The sequence below is a fragment of the Hesperophylax consimilis genome, chromosome 27, assembly GCF_061612785.1.
Source record: "Hesperophylax consimilis isolate HC1 chromosome 27, BYU_Hcon_1.0, whole genome shotgun sequence".
In the NCBI taxonomy this organism is placed as follows: Eukaryota; Metazoa; Arthropoda; class Insecta; order Trichoptera; family Limnephilidae; genus Hesperophylax; species Hesperophylax consimilis.
In genome coordinates, this window is record NC_142862.1 from 14,534,356 (window position 1) to 14,550,756 (window position 16,401).

Sequence of the window (16,401 nt, forward strand, 5' to 3'; positions counted from 1 at the left end):
TAACAGTGATTAAGCAAGACAAAATGCTGTTTTACGTCGGGAAGAAAGGTAACGTTTCGCAATATATATATTATGCACCCACTAAATATCACCGTACAGGAACTTTGTGTTTCGAACATATATTATTATGTTTTATTGTACGTAAAAAATATTAAATAAATATTGTATCATAAACTCCACCTATATAAAATTATTATATTTAATTATAAAATAATTCCATCTGTGACGTTGAAGTTTGAAAAAATGGCGACTTTTTTTATTCCAATAGCCACACTGGATCATATGTCTGCCAATTTTCTTCCAATTTTTCTATCCTTACTTAATACCTAATAGGCGAGATTTTCTTTCAAATTTTCGCGTTTGTTAGTTTAAAAACCTCGTTAACCCATCAAATTCACCATGGCGCTGAGGATCCCGAACATTTTGAAGTCGAAGATGGTGCCAGAACTGCGGGTGCTGGCGAATAATGGCTTTGCCACCGCTTCCAAACCAAAGGCCTCAACTCTTTCCGATTTCGATATGCAGCACAAGAGTCCAGTAATTAGGAAGCAGAAGCCTCTTCCCGTGGCCGAGTATGGAGGAAGACACGCCGTAACCATGTTGCCTGGAGGTGGAATTGGTCCAGAACTCATGGGTTACGTCAAGGAGATCTTTAGGTTAGTCTACCATCATTGTTACGTCTGTCGTTATACCCTTGGGATTAAAATAGCAACAATCATGTGCATTGTTCAGTTTTTGTTTTGAACATTTACCTCATTATTATGTTAATTTTATAACTCTTGATTCGTTCCCATGTTTTCGTAATATTAATTTGATAAAAACAGTCATGAAATTATATTTCATTAATTATTTTGACTTCGTTTGAATCATCATTCAAAATATCAATTTACATAATATGTTATGGTAAATATTTACCTAACTGCCGCACTTTTAGGCACATAATATTAACACACTTCCGGCGGAAAGGGTAGTTCTATTTTTTACGCCGGTCCTACTTGAATGACGGAAAAGGCATTGCTTTCCAATAATTTCATATCAATCTCTTCCCCATCTCCTTCCCCTCCCCACTATCTTCAGCCTCACAACTTTCTCTGATTGGGGATGACATGGTCCCACTTGCGTCAGTGAGTTGGGAGCGAAGGGTATTTTCCATAATCTGTGTCTTAAAGTGGAGCGATTAGGTAGATATTTACCTATGTTACTTCTTTTGAGCATTAATTCAAACCTGACAAACTGAGATCAGATGTAGAGGATGTCCTTCCTCTCCTCTAAAAGACCCTTCACACAGCATCCCCAGAAATGACATAGGCCCTGAGGGAAATTATTTTCCTCACTCCCTCTTGTGTGGAGATATAAGAAAGTATACCTAACACAATTCAACAAAAAAACCAACATGTCATGAAAGTTATATCTATTTAACCTTCGACATGCCAAGATCCATAACAAAACTTTAGTTACCATGAGAGATCACTAAGATACCCCAAGCGTGTTATCATTATTAGTTTTATAGGTTTTTTAGGAATACAAAAATTATCATAATTTTTTTACTATTTTTTTATTTTTTATATTAACTCCACACAGGAGGCCCTGAAGAAAATAATTTCCCTCAGGGCCTATGTCATCTTTGGGGATGCTGTGTGGAGGGTCTTTTTGTGGAGAGTCTTTTTGTGGAGAGGAAGGAGTGAACATGGGTCTTGAAGAGTCCCATGTTGTAGGAGGGAGGAAACACAGAGGCCGGCAGTTCGTTCCACAGCCGAGCTGTTGAACTTAAGAACGAATCGTAGAAGCGACCCGTTCTCATGTGACAAGTGTCAACTGTGTACAAATGTTGGGCGCGCGTTTGGCGTGTATCCCGACTACGCACCGGTGCCGAAGGGATCAATGACGCTAGTTCCTCAGAGCATCTTCCATTGTAATACCGATAGAACAAGGACAGCATACCTACCTGACGCCTGTGCTCTAAAGATTGCAGTCCGTTTGTTAAGATTGGGGAATCTATCAAACGGACCGCCCGTTTTTGCACAGAGTCAAGGGTTTTTTTCAGGTATTTAGGGGCTCCGGACCAGAGATGGTGATTAAATTATCTGCGGGCCCTGTACAGTACGCCCAGCTTCTGAGAGGCCAACTTTACTCTGGTTTCGATGTAGCCCCCGTACCTAGTCATATATTTATTCATTTCAATAGTCATTTCAGATATTTTTTTTTACCCCTGTTGGCAACGGGATAGTTAAAATATATCGTACGAAATTGTGGTATTACTGTCATACTAGTTGCTCATATTTATATTTCATCTCTGGTTTTCACCATTGAAGTAATAATCATGTATTGTTTCATAATGCTTTCACACAATCGAAGTATTGAATTCCGTAAGTCTAAACTTAAACTTTAGGGTGCACAGTTTACACCCGCGCTGTGCAAGGGGGTTCCCTACAGAGCATCGGACTAAGATTCAGTTGAAAATTAAAAAAATAATTCACTGACTCGCTTGGACTTTTATGCTGCATTTACAATAATACTTATAATATACTTAAAAGAACTCATAAATGGCGCTAATTTAATTATTTTAGCAGAAAAAAAACACTTTTTAAAGTTATACTTTAAAATATTAAGATGAATTATTTTAAAGGTAAGTTTCTAATCATCTTTAAAATTGGCTATATTTTATTTTGAAAGTGATTCTGAGGTGAATATTGTACAAATACTTTCACTAGCTTCACAAATTCCACAGTGACAATATTATGATCTGCGCTAGTTTATTTATAACATTGTTGTTGCATATCCAGGATAGCCGGCGCCCCCGTGGACTTTGAGGTGGTGAACATCAACCCTGATGCCGAGGACAACATCGACCTGGAGTACGCCATCACCACAATCAAGCGCAACGGCGTCGGCATCAAGGGCAACATCGAGACCAAGAGCGAGCTAGCCGGTGTTCTGTCACGCAATGTGGCTCTGCGTAACGAGCTGGACCTGTTCATCAACATCCTGCACTGCAAAAGCTATCCAGGCGTTCCCAGCCGACAGAAGGATGTAGATATTGTCATTATCAGGTGAGATTATTTCTTTGCTATGGCAGTTCTGGGAGTCTAGTAGATAGGCTCAACTAACAACGATTTTATATCGATATCCCTAGCACTTTTGTGCTGTCGATAGCCAAACCGATATTGACACAAAATAAATAAGAAATCATTATAAAATGGCAGCACTGGCAATGGATCGACATTCCTAGATGTCAAACGGCTATGTAAAACTTTAATATAAATTGGCAGTCCGCGTGTACTTTTTGACACTAAAAAGGGAGTTAATTAATTAACGAGGTCTTTAGTCATAACAAGTGATATTTTAACAACTTTCGTTTCAACAGCATCTTAGATGAATTAATTAATTCTATGGATCGTTTATCCGATTTCTTTCAATTCTTAGAGCTTCGTTAGTTCACCTCCATTTATTAATAAGTCAGTTATTTTTCATAAAAAAACAACATTATTCGAACAGTTGTGTATATTGACAGTTAATCGAAACTTTGGAGACCGCGCTAAAAGCGGCGGCTCTTGCCCGTCGGAATCATATGCTGAAGATGCTTGTAAATATTGCCAACTGACCATAGATGACAGATTTAGTTAATATCATATTGATATAGGGTTTTATCGATCGACCATGATACCCTGGAATGTCATAAAAATAAATAGCTAAGCGACATGTGACGAGAGGCTACGCGCAACGCTTTTTACGCTACATTATATTACATCATTCGTATGAGAGAGTGAAGATTAAGTAAGCATTTGTACAGACTGACGTCTTTTGCTGTGTACAATGGTTATTGTAGACCTACGCCAAATCTAGGTAATTTTTTTTTTTTCAATTGTTTATAGTTATAAAATATAGAGTAATATAATGAAAATACCAAATTACAAGGAAATTTTAAAAAAAATATATGAAATGGTAAACTAAAAAATTGCTCAAAGTCAAAAAGCCTGTGCGTGGGTATTATAATAATTTTTAACATATTTCTATGATTTAAGATTTTGAAATCTATATAAATAAAAATGTCCGTTTGTTCAAAATCTTAAATCTCCGAAAGTTCTTCACGGATTGCTTTCAAACTTTTGACACAACCGTTGCATTTGAATATGGGTGTGCTTTTATATACCTATAATATATAGATGTCACCTGTGAAAAAGGTAAAAACATGACTTTTTTTTAAAAACGGCTCCATCTGTTGGACGTAAAAGCAACACGCGCTATTGTTTCTCTATCTGCACAGACACACTGAGCCACAGAAACGCGTGGCGGGGTACAGTTAGTTATATATAAAACATTATTGCAGAAAGTCTTCGTTTTCTATAAGAAATTATATAATAGATGATTTATTTATATAGTCCATGTCACACTATCTGACAGTTTTAGGTGGTATTTAATTGATTTATTGCTGTGGCGTGTTGATCATATTTCTGCAAGTACAATTATTATACATCTAATGGTGCGGGGATTATATCTACTTAGTTAGTGTAATGGTAATGAAGAATGATTTGACTGGTAAATACTCTCAGTATCTCTGGGTGAAATACCACCGCTCAGAATTGAAATATTGCTTGCAATGTTTGGTGACCACATCTTAATAGCCAGGTACTTCCCCATCTCTTTACCAGCGGCATCTAGCACTAAGGAGCGTAGGAGCAATGCACTCCCCAAATTTCGGTCAACCTGAAAATAATAATTATCAACCAATAAAATAATACCACCAAAAATCAAATGACTAAGTACTAAATGCAATACATACAGGGTTTTCCAATAAGAGGTGTTATTTTGATATTCAATCGTAAAAGATCAATGGTTTCGTTGCTTGTGTGGCACGTAGCGGCGTCTTGTTGAAAGTAAACGTTGTCCACATCCACGGATTTTTTATAGCGCCTCTAGCGGCCAGAGTTGCCAACCAATACTAGTAAATACTGCCAACATTTGACTGAAGTTGGACGTATTATTAATATTCTAGGATAATTAACGACATGGAATCTCCTCACAACACGTAACTTATGTATTACCCGTGATACAAAGAACGCAAATTCAATTTAATTTCATACTTTTATTGTACAGGGTTTTCCAATAAGAGGTGTTATTTTGAATAGCCCGCTATTTCGGTAGATGTTACTTTTGAAGCTGACATTTTTTGACGTTTGACAAGTAGAAACTACGCCATTAATAAAAATGGAACGATACACGCTTCAACAACGCATTGAAATGATTAAAATTCACTTGAGTGAATCAAATGCAAATCATCTTGAGTGATGAGGCCCATTTCCACCTCAATGGCTTCGTCAACAAGCAAAATTGTCGCATCTGGGGCTCGGAAAACCCAAGAGTTATTGTTGAAAAGCCTCTTTATCCTCAACGTGTGACTGATTGGTACGGTTTATGGTCCTGCGAAGTCATTGGTCCTTACTTTTTCGAAAATGAGGCTGGAGCAACAGTTACGGTGAATGAATTGCGCTATCGAGAGATGATTAATTTTTTTTTATGGCCAGAATTGGATGGTATTGATCTGGACAACGTTTACTTTCAATAGCCACACAAGCAACGAAACCATTGATATTTTACGATTGAATATTAAAATAACACCTCTTATTGGAAAACCCTGTAGTTGGAACTCTCGTGAAGTCCTCACATAAAAAAATATAATAAAAGCGCCCTTGAGGTAATTTTTCACAAACACCACTTTATTAATAACAATTAACCATGTTAATATCAAACATATAAACTGCTTACTACGGTTTAAAGCCAATGAATCCACCTGTATTTCATCGTTTATCCCATATTTGTAAATTGATTTGACTTTACAATCATAGAAACAAAAACCGTCTACCTAAATTTAGGCAACCATGGCTCAAGGCCTAGAGCGATGAGACCTAAATATGGGTAGCCATCGTGTTTAATAAAATGTTTTTAAATGAATGAATGTTCCAGGCAGAACACTGAAGGCGAGTACGCCATGTTGGAGCATGAGTCCGTGCACGGCGTGGTGGAGTCCATGAAGGTGGTGACGGCGCAGAACAGTGAGCGCGTGGCGCGCTACGCATTCGAGTTCGCCAAGAGGACTGGCAGGAAGAAGGTAACAACATTATTCATTGATTATTGAAATAAATTTAACTAACTTCAAAGAATATGAAAATAGAAATAGACTTTGAAGTCTTCTGTGGTCGAGGAGTAAGGCTCTCGACTACAAATCTGTAGGTCACGGGTTCAAATACCGGCGTGCGCAGTATTATTTATTTATTTATTTAATATCAATGGTATAAATATACCATAAACAATGATAACATGTCACAGTTAAAATCGTAGAAATATTTAAAAAAAAGAATTACAAATATATGTGGCATTTGATTGTGAAATGACATTAGAGAGTAAGTAAGTAAGTAAACAAGAGATACAAGTACATAAGTTTCTATAGTGCAAATAAGGTAGAATTAGATTAAATTAATATTGATTGAAAAGATTTGATAGCATAGCCCTCTTGTACCTACCTTGCGTGCAGTTAAATAGATCTGCCACATCTGCGTATCTATTACTAACTTCATGCAACCTAGGTATAAGCGAGTGTTTGGAATACTCAGTCCTGATATTGTTGCATTTAAACAAAATTTTAGAACGAGTAGCTCTCGTGGGTATATGAAATTCAACGCATATTTAATTATTTGGCGTTGTTTCAAATATAAAAATTATATATAGTATACTAGCTGACGTGTGCCCGGTGTTGCTCCACTTTTCTCTACTTTCAATAAATATAATATCCATTTGTGATATGTATAAACCTTCCGGAAGAAATTCTCTAAATGATACTGAAGACCCTATCAATATCCGTTGCATAGTTTAGAAGAACTAAGCGCACAAACACACCGAGGGGGTTAGTGACTTTTTAGAGATTTGCAGCACGTTCCAAAGTGGAAGATATATTAGTATCTCCCCAGTGATAGACCATCATCATCATCACTTTTGGCTCTACAACCCCTGGTGGGTCTTGGCCTCCTCAAGAGTCTTCCTCCACTCATCTCGGTCCCGCGCCAGCTCTCTCCAGTTTCGAAGCTCCAAGGCAGACAAATCTTTGAGGACATTGTCGCTCCATCTTAACCTTGGCCTTCCCAGGCTCCTTCTCCCTATCGGTCTTGAGCTCAGCAGGGACTTTGGTTCTTGATGCTCGGTCATTCTCTCCACATGACCTAGCCACCGAAGTCTTTCCAGTTTTATGAACTTTGTGACGTTTAGCTCCTTAAACATAGACCATCCTTCAGAATTAAAGCGTTGCTTGCACCATGTTTTGTGATCTGAATGGCCAGGTGCCTCTACAACTCCTTCCAATCCCCACTATCTCCTCACAGTATACCCCAATTGGGGATGCCATAGTCATTGTTGTTTAGTCCAAAATGTTTTTTTTTTTTTCGAAAATTCAATTTTTTGTATGAAGATTTTCGGGAAATTTCAGTTTTGCCGTGCACCACACTGAATTTTCAAAAAAAAAAAAAAAATTTTTGGCTATAAAAACATCAATAATGCCATTCTTTATTTTTAATATTAGCACTCTATTACACCCAAAAGTCGCGAGCTGCCGATCAAAAGAATCAGTATATTCCATAGAATAAAGAATAAGAAAAGAGTTCCTTCTGGGTATGTTTTAAAATTCAAATGGGATGGAGAATTACAATGTCCGGTGAGATGGAGCGCTGGGCTATTGGGCTAATTGGAACATTTGTTTCCATTCAAATTTGTATGTAAGACATATCTAGTGTTCTTCTTTATTCTATACTCTAACCATAGAATAAATAATAGAAAAGAAGCGTTCTCTGTTTCTTTCATTTCCATGATTTCTCGTGCCATGAAGTACCGGCCAAACCACACAGTTCTTCTTTGTGTCCTTGGTATTGTGGTTCATAAATAGTTGGTTAGGTTTGTTGCCCATTCTTGTTATGGAAGTGATTCATATATATGTATGTTTGTTTCTCTGTTTATTGCAGGTGACCACCATCCACAAAGCCAACATCATGAAGCTGAGCGACGGTCTCTTCCTGGAGACATCTCGCCGGGTGGCCAAGGACTACCCCGAGATTGACCACAATGACATGATCATCGACAACTGCTGCATGCAGCTGGTCTCCAAGTCAGTACAACACCCTTTTTCTTCTTAAGCTCACCCTGCCTGCCCTGTGCAAATCACAACCGAGTTAGGCAGCCACCTCAGTTTGGAAATCTTAAATTCAGATTCACCAAACTTTATCTTATCTACGCGACTGTCGCATTTGTGATCCAGCAGTGGCTATTCAGGTACTAGGATGTAGCATGTATGATCCCAGAAGTTTCACTAAAACAAATTTGCCGCATGATTTGCAAAGGTGGTTTCTCCGTAGAACACCGCCGTAAGAATCCTACCCTAACCTAAACTTTTGTGTTTTCTCCATCCTACATCTCTTTAACAGCCTAGTTACACTCTTTGCTTTCATTTAAAAGACCTTTCACATACAGGGTTTTCCAATAAGAGGTGTTATTTTGATATTCAATCCTAAAAGATCAATGGTTTCGTTGCTCAATACCATCCAATTCCGGCCATAAAAAATCATTAATCATCTCTCGATAGCGCAATCCATTCACCGTAACTGTTGCTCCAGCCTCATTTTCGAGAAAGTAAGGTCCAATGAATCCGCCGAACCATAAACCACACCAAACAGTCACACGTTGAGGATAGAGAGGCTTTTCAACAAGATCTCTTGGGTTTTCCGAGCCCCAGATGCGACAATTTTATTTGCTTGAAGCAAAGATATTAGAAGAACGAGATATGCTATGTTGGCCGCCAGACCGAAGGCGGAGTACTACCTAATTAGGGTACTTTGAATACTATCGGGACGTGTACGCACAGAAATCTGTTCTATGTATTAGTGCGGATAGTTTAGCGTAAGCGAAGGTGTGCAGTAGTATTGGTGAACAAAACCGGTGACACTGGCCAAAACAATTCCACACAGTATGAACTGCTCATAGCACATCTCGTTCTTCTAATATCTTTGGCTTGAAGCCACCGAGGTGGAAATGGGCCTCATCACTCAAGATGATTTGCATTTGATTCACTCAAGTGAATTTTAATAATTTCAATGCGTTGTTGAAGAATGTATCATTTTTATTAATGGCGTAGTTTCTACTTGTCAAATGTCAAAAAATGACAGCTTCAAAAGTAACATTTACCGAAATAGCGGGCTATTCAAAATAACACCTCTTATTGGAAAACCCTGTAGTTTACCTAAAGTTTACATAGTGAAAAGTAAAGTTATAGATAACTCTGAAACTCCCTTGTGCTGTGTTAACAACTAGATTCTAAAAAGATATTGGATAAACAAAGGGATATGGCCCGTCCAAGTGTATTCGATGGGATTTCCACTAGCGTGTTGTAAGCTGTTAAATGTTTTAGTGTCTAGTGAGCAGGGGCTACAAAACCTTAAGTGTAATAATGATTAATCAATTTGCAGGCCCCACCAGTTTGACGTGATGATCATGACCAACCTGTACGGTACCATCGTGTCCAACGTGGTCTGTGGACTGGTGGGTGGTGCCGGCCTTCTTTCCGGACGCAACTACGGAGACCACTACGCTGTGTTTGAACCTGGCACCAGGAACACTGGTAATTTATTCTAACTATCTATCTAAACATCACGCTGTTTCTCCGAAAAGGTAGGCAGAGAGGATGGACCGCCACACAACTCTGTCTTGGAACACATTTCTTGCTTATTTTTGTAAACAATTAAAATATTTATTTATTTTTGTAACTTTATGCCCTGAATTGGTTATCATTATGGTCCTACCGCTGAGAGCTTCACTGTAACCTCTCTTTGCACCCATGTGTCCTGCGTCTTTGATTATAAAGGGGGATATTGGATGTTGTAGCCTTTTCTAAAAAAATTGTTTTTTTGTTGATTTTTAAAGTTTACGAAGCCAGTTTCAGACAAAAAAATTACCTGCCTTTATCATAATCATTATCGCATGCTTTTTTATGAAAATACCACATAAGAGTCCCAACTGCCTTCCTCGGTTCTCTGAAGGCCCCACGAGGGAAGAGGGCCTCATCTCGCCTCTCCAGTCCTTCTCGGTTCTCTGAAGGCCCCACGAGGGAGGAGGGCCTCATCTCTCCTCTCCACTCCTCCTTGGTTCCCTGAAGACTACACAAGGGAAAAGGGCCTTATCTCTCCTCTCCACCACTCACTAGCTCCTTGAAGAAGGCGCCACGAGGGAAGAGGGCCTCGTCTCTCCTCTCCATTCTTCCTTGGCTCTAATGTTGTAAATAATTTACATTTTTTCCTGTGTTTAGGAACCGCCATTGCCGGCAAGAACATTGCCAACCCCATCGCCATGGTGAACGCCTCCATCGACATGCTGGACCACCTGGGACACCACCACCACGCCGGCCTCATCTCGCGCGCCATGCACAAGACCGTGTGCACGGACCTGGTGCACACGCCTGACCTCGGCGGACACAACACCTCCAGCGATGTCGTGGCCAGCATCATCGCCAACCTGCAGCTGGTCAAGTAGACCAACCAACCAACCAACCATCTGCTAGTCCAACAACCCTACTGCCGTTAGTCCACTCCAACAAGACAATATCAAATCTATCTGCAGCTGTAAAGTAGATGTTTTAATGGGACGCTTTCTTTAAGCAGTACCATACATATTAATTCAATATCCATTGACTTGTAGGCATGGATGAACCTTATCGTACATCCATACCTTAGATAATAGAAATAAGACAGATGTGCCATGAACTATCATTCACCCGCAAAAGTGTCGCCAACATCCATACTACTGCAAATCGCATCTACACACCAAACGTATTTAGCTTTCATTGGCTCCGTTGCTTTGGTAGTCCCTGCTGTTTGGTTTTAGCTCGGTGACAGTTAGCAGGTTTCCATGCCACACCTCCCCTTGTTTCTATTATCTATTGGGACACTACAATTTAATAACACATTTGCAGCTGCAAAATAGTCATTAATAGTATTCATCGAAAACTGAAATCAGCCAATGCTTGTAAAGTGTTACTTTTCATTAGTTCTGTTGTCTTAGGTCAATTATTAGTCTTTGATGAGTTCCATTATCTCGGTGGGTAGGACACACAGTTAGCAGTCATAATGATTGAGTACATTACTCACAGCAGGTACCAACTTACTCTTTCAGAACAAGTTATGTTTAGATATCATATTTTGACCAGTGACCACAGAGTTGTTACGACACAACCATCATAGTCACAATGGACTGAACATAATATTTGGTGTAACAATAATTGAGAATTTGTCTCACAGACAACAGTTACCATAGCTGTATCCTTATAGACGTATGCAAAGAGGATTGAAAGTCGTAAATCTCAGATGAACTTACCTAGTTGTTATGTTGATCTAAAATACATACTGCCAATGTGTTGAAACTTTCTCCTCTCAAATATTATAAATAAATATGTATAAAGCAATATTTAGATGAAATTATTAGGCACTTAATGATCTGCTAATACTACGGTCTTGAAACCAACATATAAAAAAGTCAATAACTTTTTATTTATTTAGATTAATGTGATTATTTCCCATGTCGAAGGGTTAGTGACCGGCCGAAATTAGATTTTCAGCCGAAACTGAAACTTATAAATAAGTTAAAAACACTATACCCCGAAAGTAGACATTTTTCTTGTTAAAATCGTAAGAATTAATTAAACTAGTGCTAAATAAAATAAAATACATCAATTTTATGAGTGAATTGGTTTCATTTTAGAGCTTTTTGGTTCGTTGTTATGCAACAGTTCTTTGATGTACGCTGTAGGTACCTACTTTAAAATTACAAAAATACAAAAGATCTTAAAACTATTTACTAACTATAGTAAACAAATTAGTCTGGTTTTTTATGATCTTTATGTTAGACAATAGCAATACAATAATTAATTATTATTTAATCGATAAACATTGATAAAATGGGTAAAATTTTATAATTACAAACTCTTTATGATAAAAGCTTCTTTTAAAATAATCTATAAGTTATTCTAGAGGCATACGCTTTCGTCGAATGTAATACCACTTCACAAACACAGGTTTCGGCTGGGCCGAAGTTTCGGCAAATTTTCAGCCGAAACGTAAAGTTCGGTTGGTCACCACCAAAGAGTTTATTTAGATTTTTTTTTGTTTTATGTTTCTTTATCTTAAAATGCCTTGCAGCTATAAAGATCTATCCTCTTTCATAAGTAGTTGACCATTTCTGGAAATGGGGTCAATTGTTCCCCTTAAAGGGACATCCCTCAAAAACTAGTCCAATTTGGCAAATAATTGGAATAAAAATGACAATATAATATTGTTAATAAAACACTAATATGTAATAATATGATTTTACATTATTTTAAGTAGGCACTAGATGTTTTTGATTTGTTTTATGATAAATGCTATGTCTTACATTTTCCTAATGAAAGGAGTATCGCATATTTTCGTTTTGATAATTTATTTATTTGTATTGTTTGTTGAATTATTATTGTAAATAATCCCACGTAAAACACACTGTATTATTGAAATGTACAAATTTTCTTGTATTTATTGCTTTGTAATAGAAATTACACATTTTATTGTTAATTTGATTTTATTTTCACTCAAACCTTTATTTACCCTTTCCAAAAACTATGTTTTTTTCCAGGGATTATTTTGTGAACACCGCACAAGAGTCGCAATTGCTTCCAGATGTCTGGAGTGGGCAGTGGTCCTGTGGCATCCCCATTTGGTATATATATGTTGTGAGATTGAAGGTAATGAGAAGGGAAAGGAGAACAAAGAGGGAGGTGTGGAAATATCCGGCTATTCAGATCTGGTCACCAAGCAACAAGCCTCCCATTGATTCACTTGGTGTAGCTCACAGTACAACTCAAGGTACGGGGTCTCCATCCATACCAGAGTTAAGTTTAAGTGCTGTACTCTACCGAGGTTCGCAGATACTTCAATGGTGCACAAATACTGATCCTGTACAAATCGCAATCCCGCTCCACTGCTGAATTTAGCAGCCACCTCTGGTCTGGAGCCCAAAAACCTCAATAGAGTTAGACAGACTCCCCTAACCTTATTACATGGAAAATGCTTTGACGAACTGTATCATCGATCACTGGCACAGACGGGAAATGTGCCTAAAGCGTACCCAACATGAGAACAGAAGGCTTCCACAACTCGTTATTGTGTTCAACAGCTCGGCATGTCAAGGTGCAAAACAAATTTTGGGATACCATGAGGGGTGACTTTTGTTGTGCCTTCCGCACAATGTTTTGTCTCCCCAGATACAGCAGCGCTTCCCGTATGTTCACGGAGGGGCGAGTTCCCGGATATGCAGCCCTTATTAGATCCAGGGTGGCAGGAATGAGGGAAAGGATAAGCTCTGGAAATATCCTCACTACGGAAGCCCGCCTCACTCCATCCTCCAGCATTGACGCACACTGGAGAAAAATACTAGCGCCTAATATAGTCACGGCTCCCTAAAGGCTTCAACTTTCTATTATTCTATTTATTTTATCTTTTTATTCTATTTTATTTTCAATTTATTCTGTTTTTTTTTTCTCTATGTTTTTCTGTTCTATTTTTTTCTTTTTGATCATATATTTTTTTGTATCTATGTATATGGAATGTGTGGGACTGCACTAACCTCCCCACATACCGGAATAAACACTTTTATTATTATTATTGTTACCCCACGCCTTTATCCATTTTAATGCCATTTATGCATAAATTATAATGCAAATTATTCTTTTGGCTCACACGTTTAATGCGTTTTCGTGAAATAATTATCATAATATAGAGCGCGCTAGGCACTATATAAATTAGCCAAATATTATTTAATTCTATAAAATACCTCTTTATTCATCAACAAACTTTACCTCCGGCTAACAGCTGGGGTTAGACTGACTTGCCGCTGCCGCTTGTGATGGGTGGCTTCGGATGACGGACAACGGTACCATACCCCCTCACGCAGCTGTGGTAATAGCGCGAATGAGTGAGAAGGGGCCCATAACCACAATGCACGGTTCAACTATCCAATGAACGGTTCCCTGAATGGCTGCTATGATGGTTCAAGTATATATTTTTACATCAATATCAGACAGTGTTCATAAATTAATGATAGTTCCTGAAAGCAAATGATTCTACATCATTTCTTAAGGAAATTTCATTTTAGAAATGCCGTAATATGGAATTTTATAGTCAAATTTTCAAACGGCTTTTTATCATTTTCATGTTTTTGGGGTTGGACTCCAAAACTATGTCCAATTATATACGATAGCCTTAAATACTTTACCTTGTACTCTGCTGCAAGTTACAGATTTCTAAGACTTCCCTTCATTTCTCCCATTTTTTTCAGTAATATTGCAAGTCTGAAAACCTCTGTTTTTACACCGACATTAAGCTGCCAGTCAGGGCCGGCCCTGGTTCCTGACCAAACGATGCCTGGTGTGAGTTAAATTTTGATGCTCATTGTCTAAACCAGCACTCGTCTAGGTAGTTGATCACTGTAATCAATAATAAATTGGATGATTTGTATTTTTGTGTAATGCCGTTTTTGTGAAAAATAATCTCAAGGACGATGTGTTAGGGCTGTTAGGTGTAAGGTATTGTCATGCCTTGACAATTCTGCGCCCCGAGCAGACTGCTCTAATTGTATCCGCATAGGGCCAGCCCCGCTGCCAGCTCATGTTGGGCCAATTGGCCCAACATGTACAGGACCACTTAACATGTATTGGCCATTGCAATGCGTTGGCCAGCCAACCGATTATTATCAGTTTTGCGTACACACATAAAAGGATCTTGGATGACATTTTTGCACAATCACTCACACAAAACTTTGATTAATAATTTTAGTAAAAATATGTATAAATACCCAGGTAGGCAAAACGACCCCTTGTGCTACATTGTACATAATCTCTCCATGCAAGTTCGGCAATGTTATCCGTCTTCTTGCAAAGCATGTATCTCAATCAATAATGCAGGGATCCACAAAGGAGTTTTGCTGCCATCTTTTAAAGGTTCAAGGAATTAAAAAAGCGATCCTCGATAAAAAGGGCAATTTGGCTTTATTGTCAGAATAACAAGAGTATGTATGAGACGATGCATGAATGTGATCGAAGCAAGGAGCATGTGCCAAGGCAGAGTCGTGTTACGGTCCATCCTCTCTGCATACCCATGTAGAGATGGTTAGTTAGCTAATTTGGAGACAGTCTGCACAGGTTCCATAAGCACTAAAGCTGTAAGCTGATTGTGCTATCTCTCGCATTTCACCTTATTTCTACGACACTTACCCAGTCCCTTTAATATATTTTACCGGAGTATTTATTATTGGGTATTGGGTTTTATCAAGCCAGGACATTTCGAGCAGTTTGTATTATAAATTATTCAAAACGTTCAATCCTTTTAGAGCTATGTGTTATCACAAAACGAGCTACAATTCGAGGGCTTAATGTCGAATAACGTTATCTACAAAACAATATACCATATAATAAATTATATATCTTTTTGTGGATAACTAACAGCTAATGATCCGTTATGATATCATTATATTTGTTTTAACATATTTATTGCATTCATCTCATTCCAGCATGATTACTTATCTTGTTCTTATCTAATTATCACATTCACCTATTATTCTCATTATAAAATCTTATATTACATTTAGTTTGTTCTTAAATAATCATATTTCGTGCATTGTAAAACTACATCTATTCATAATGTTTATATTTTTACCCCCTCACTATTAAGCGTGTTTTAGATTTTGTGCAGCTGAGAAACAACCATTACTCTACATTAAGGGTTGGTTATCGGTCATGTAGGCTTTGACAAAACACTTTTATTAGTAAGGCCCAAAATCTTACATTATGTTGTTTACACTTTATACAAAATAGCTACAATGTATTGGTCATCATGACACAGACAGTTGCCAAGTATGATGATTCAATGTATCTAGGGAATGCAATCCCGGTATACCGGGATCCCGAAATACCGAGATCCCGCAGACATTTAGCGGGATTAATCTCGGTCAAAAAATTTTGCGGGATCCCGCTGGACTGGCGGGATTACAGAAAATTACCTTCAATTCACTTACAATGCGCTAATGACTATTGTGCCAACCAGCGTGGAAGCTGAAGGAGCTTTTTCAGCCGCTGGCTACCTTGTGTCCAATATCAGAAGCCGTTTATCAGATGACACAATTAATACTTTAACTTTTTTACGAAGCTATTTCCAAAATAATGTTTAATTAAACTAATGATGCTCATTGTACAAGAATATTGTTTATCATGTGAACGTTATTATTTAAATGTAAGTTTCAGTTAAGTTTCAGTTTCAGTGCCGGCAATCCGGGCGTTTATTTTATTTTCATTTG

General features: G+C 38.0%; 1 protein-coding gene across 1 annotated transcript; it reads left to right on the forward strand.

The window, feature by feature from the left end:
- Positions 1–265: 265 nt before the first annotated feature.
- Idh3g (Isocitrate dehydrogenase (NAD(+)) 3 non-catalytic subunit gamma) lies at positions 266–12,626 on the forward strand. The gene is made up of 6 exons (XM_089648183.1): positions 266–656; positions 2,784–3,050; positions 5,962–6,106; positions 8,004–8,146; positions 9,501–9,652; positions 10,337–12,626. The coding sequence occupies exons 1-6, from the start codon at positions 400–402 to the stop codon at positions 10,558–10,560; spliced, it is 1,188 nt and encodes a 395-aa protein (XP_089504309.1). The 5' UTR covers positions 266–399; the 3' UTR covers positions 10,561–12,626.
- Positions 12,627–16,401: the final 3,775 nt, after the last annotated feature.

Bases quoted from the DNA above. Each gene is read 5' to 3' on its own strand.
- Idh3g (XM_089648183.1), top strand. From the start codon at position 400: ATGGCGCTGAGGATCCCGAACATTTTGAAGTCGAAGATGGTGCCAGAA. The intron at 3,051-5,961 runs GTGAGATTATTT...TGAATGTTCCAG, and splicing joins GTAGATATTGTCATTATCAG to GCAGAACACTGAAGGCGAGT. The intron at 6,107-8,003 runs GTAACAACATTA...TGTTTATTGCAG, and splicing joins AGAGGACTGGCAGGAAGAAG to GTGACCACCATCCACAAAGC.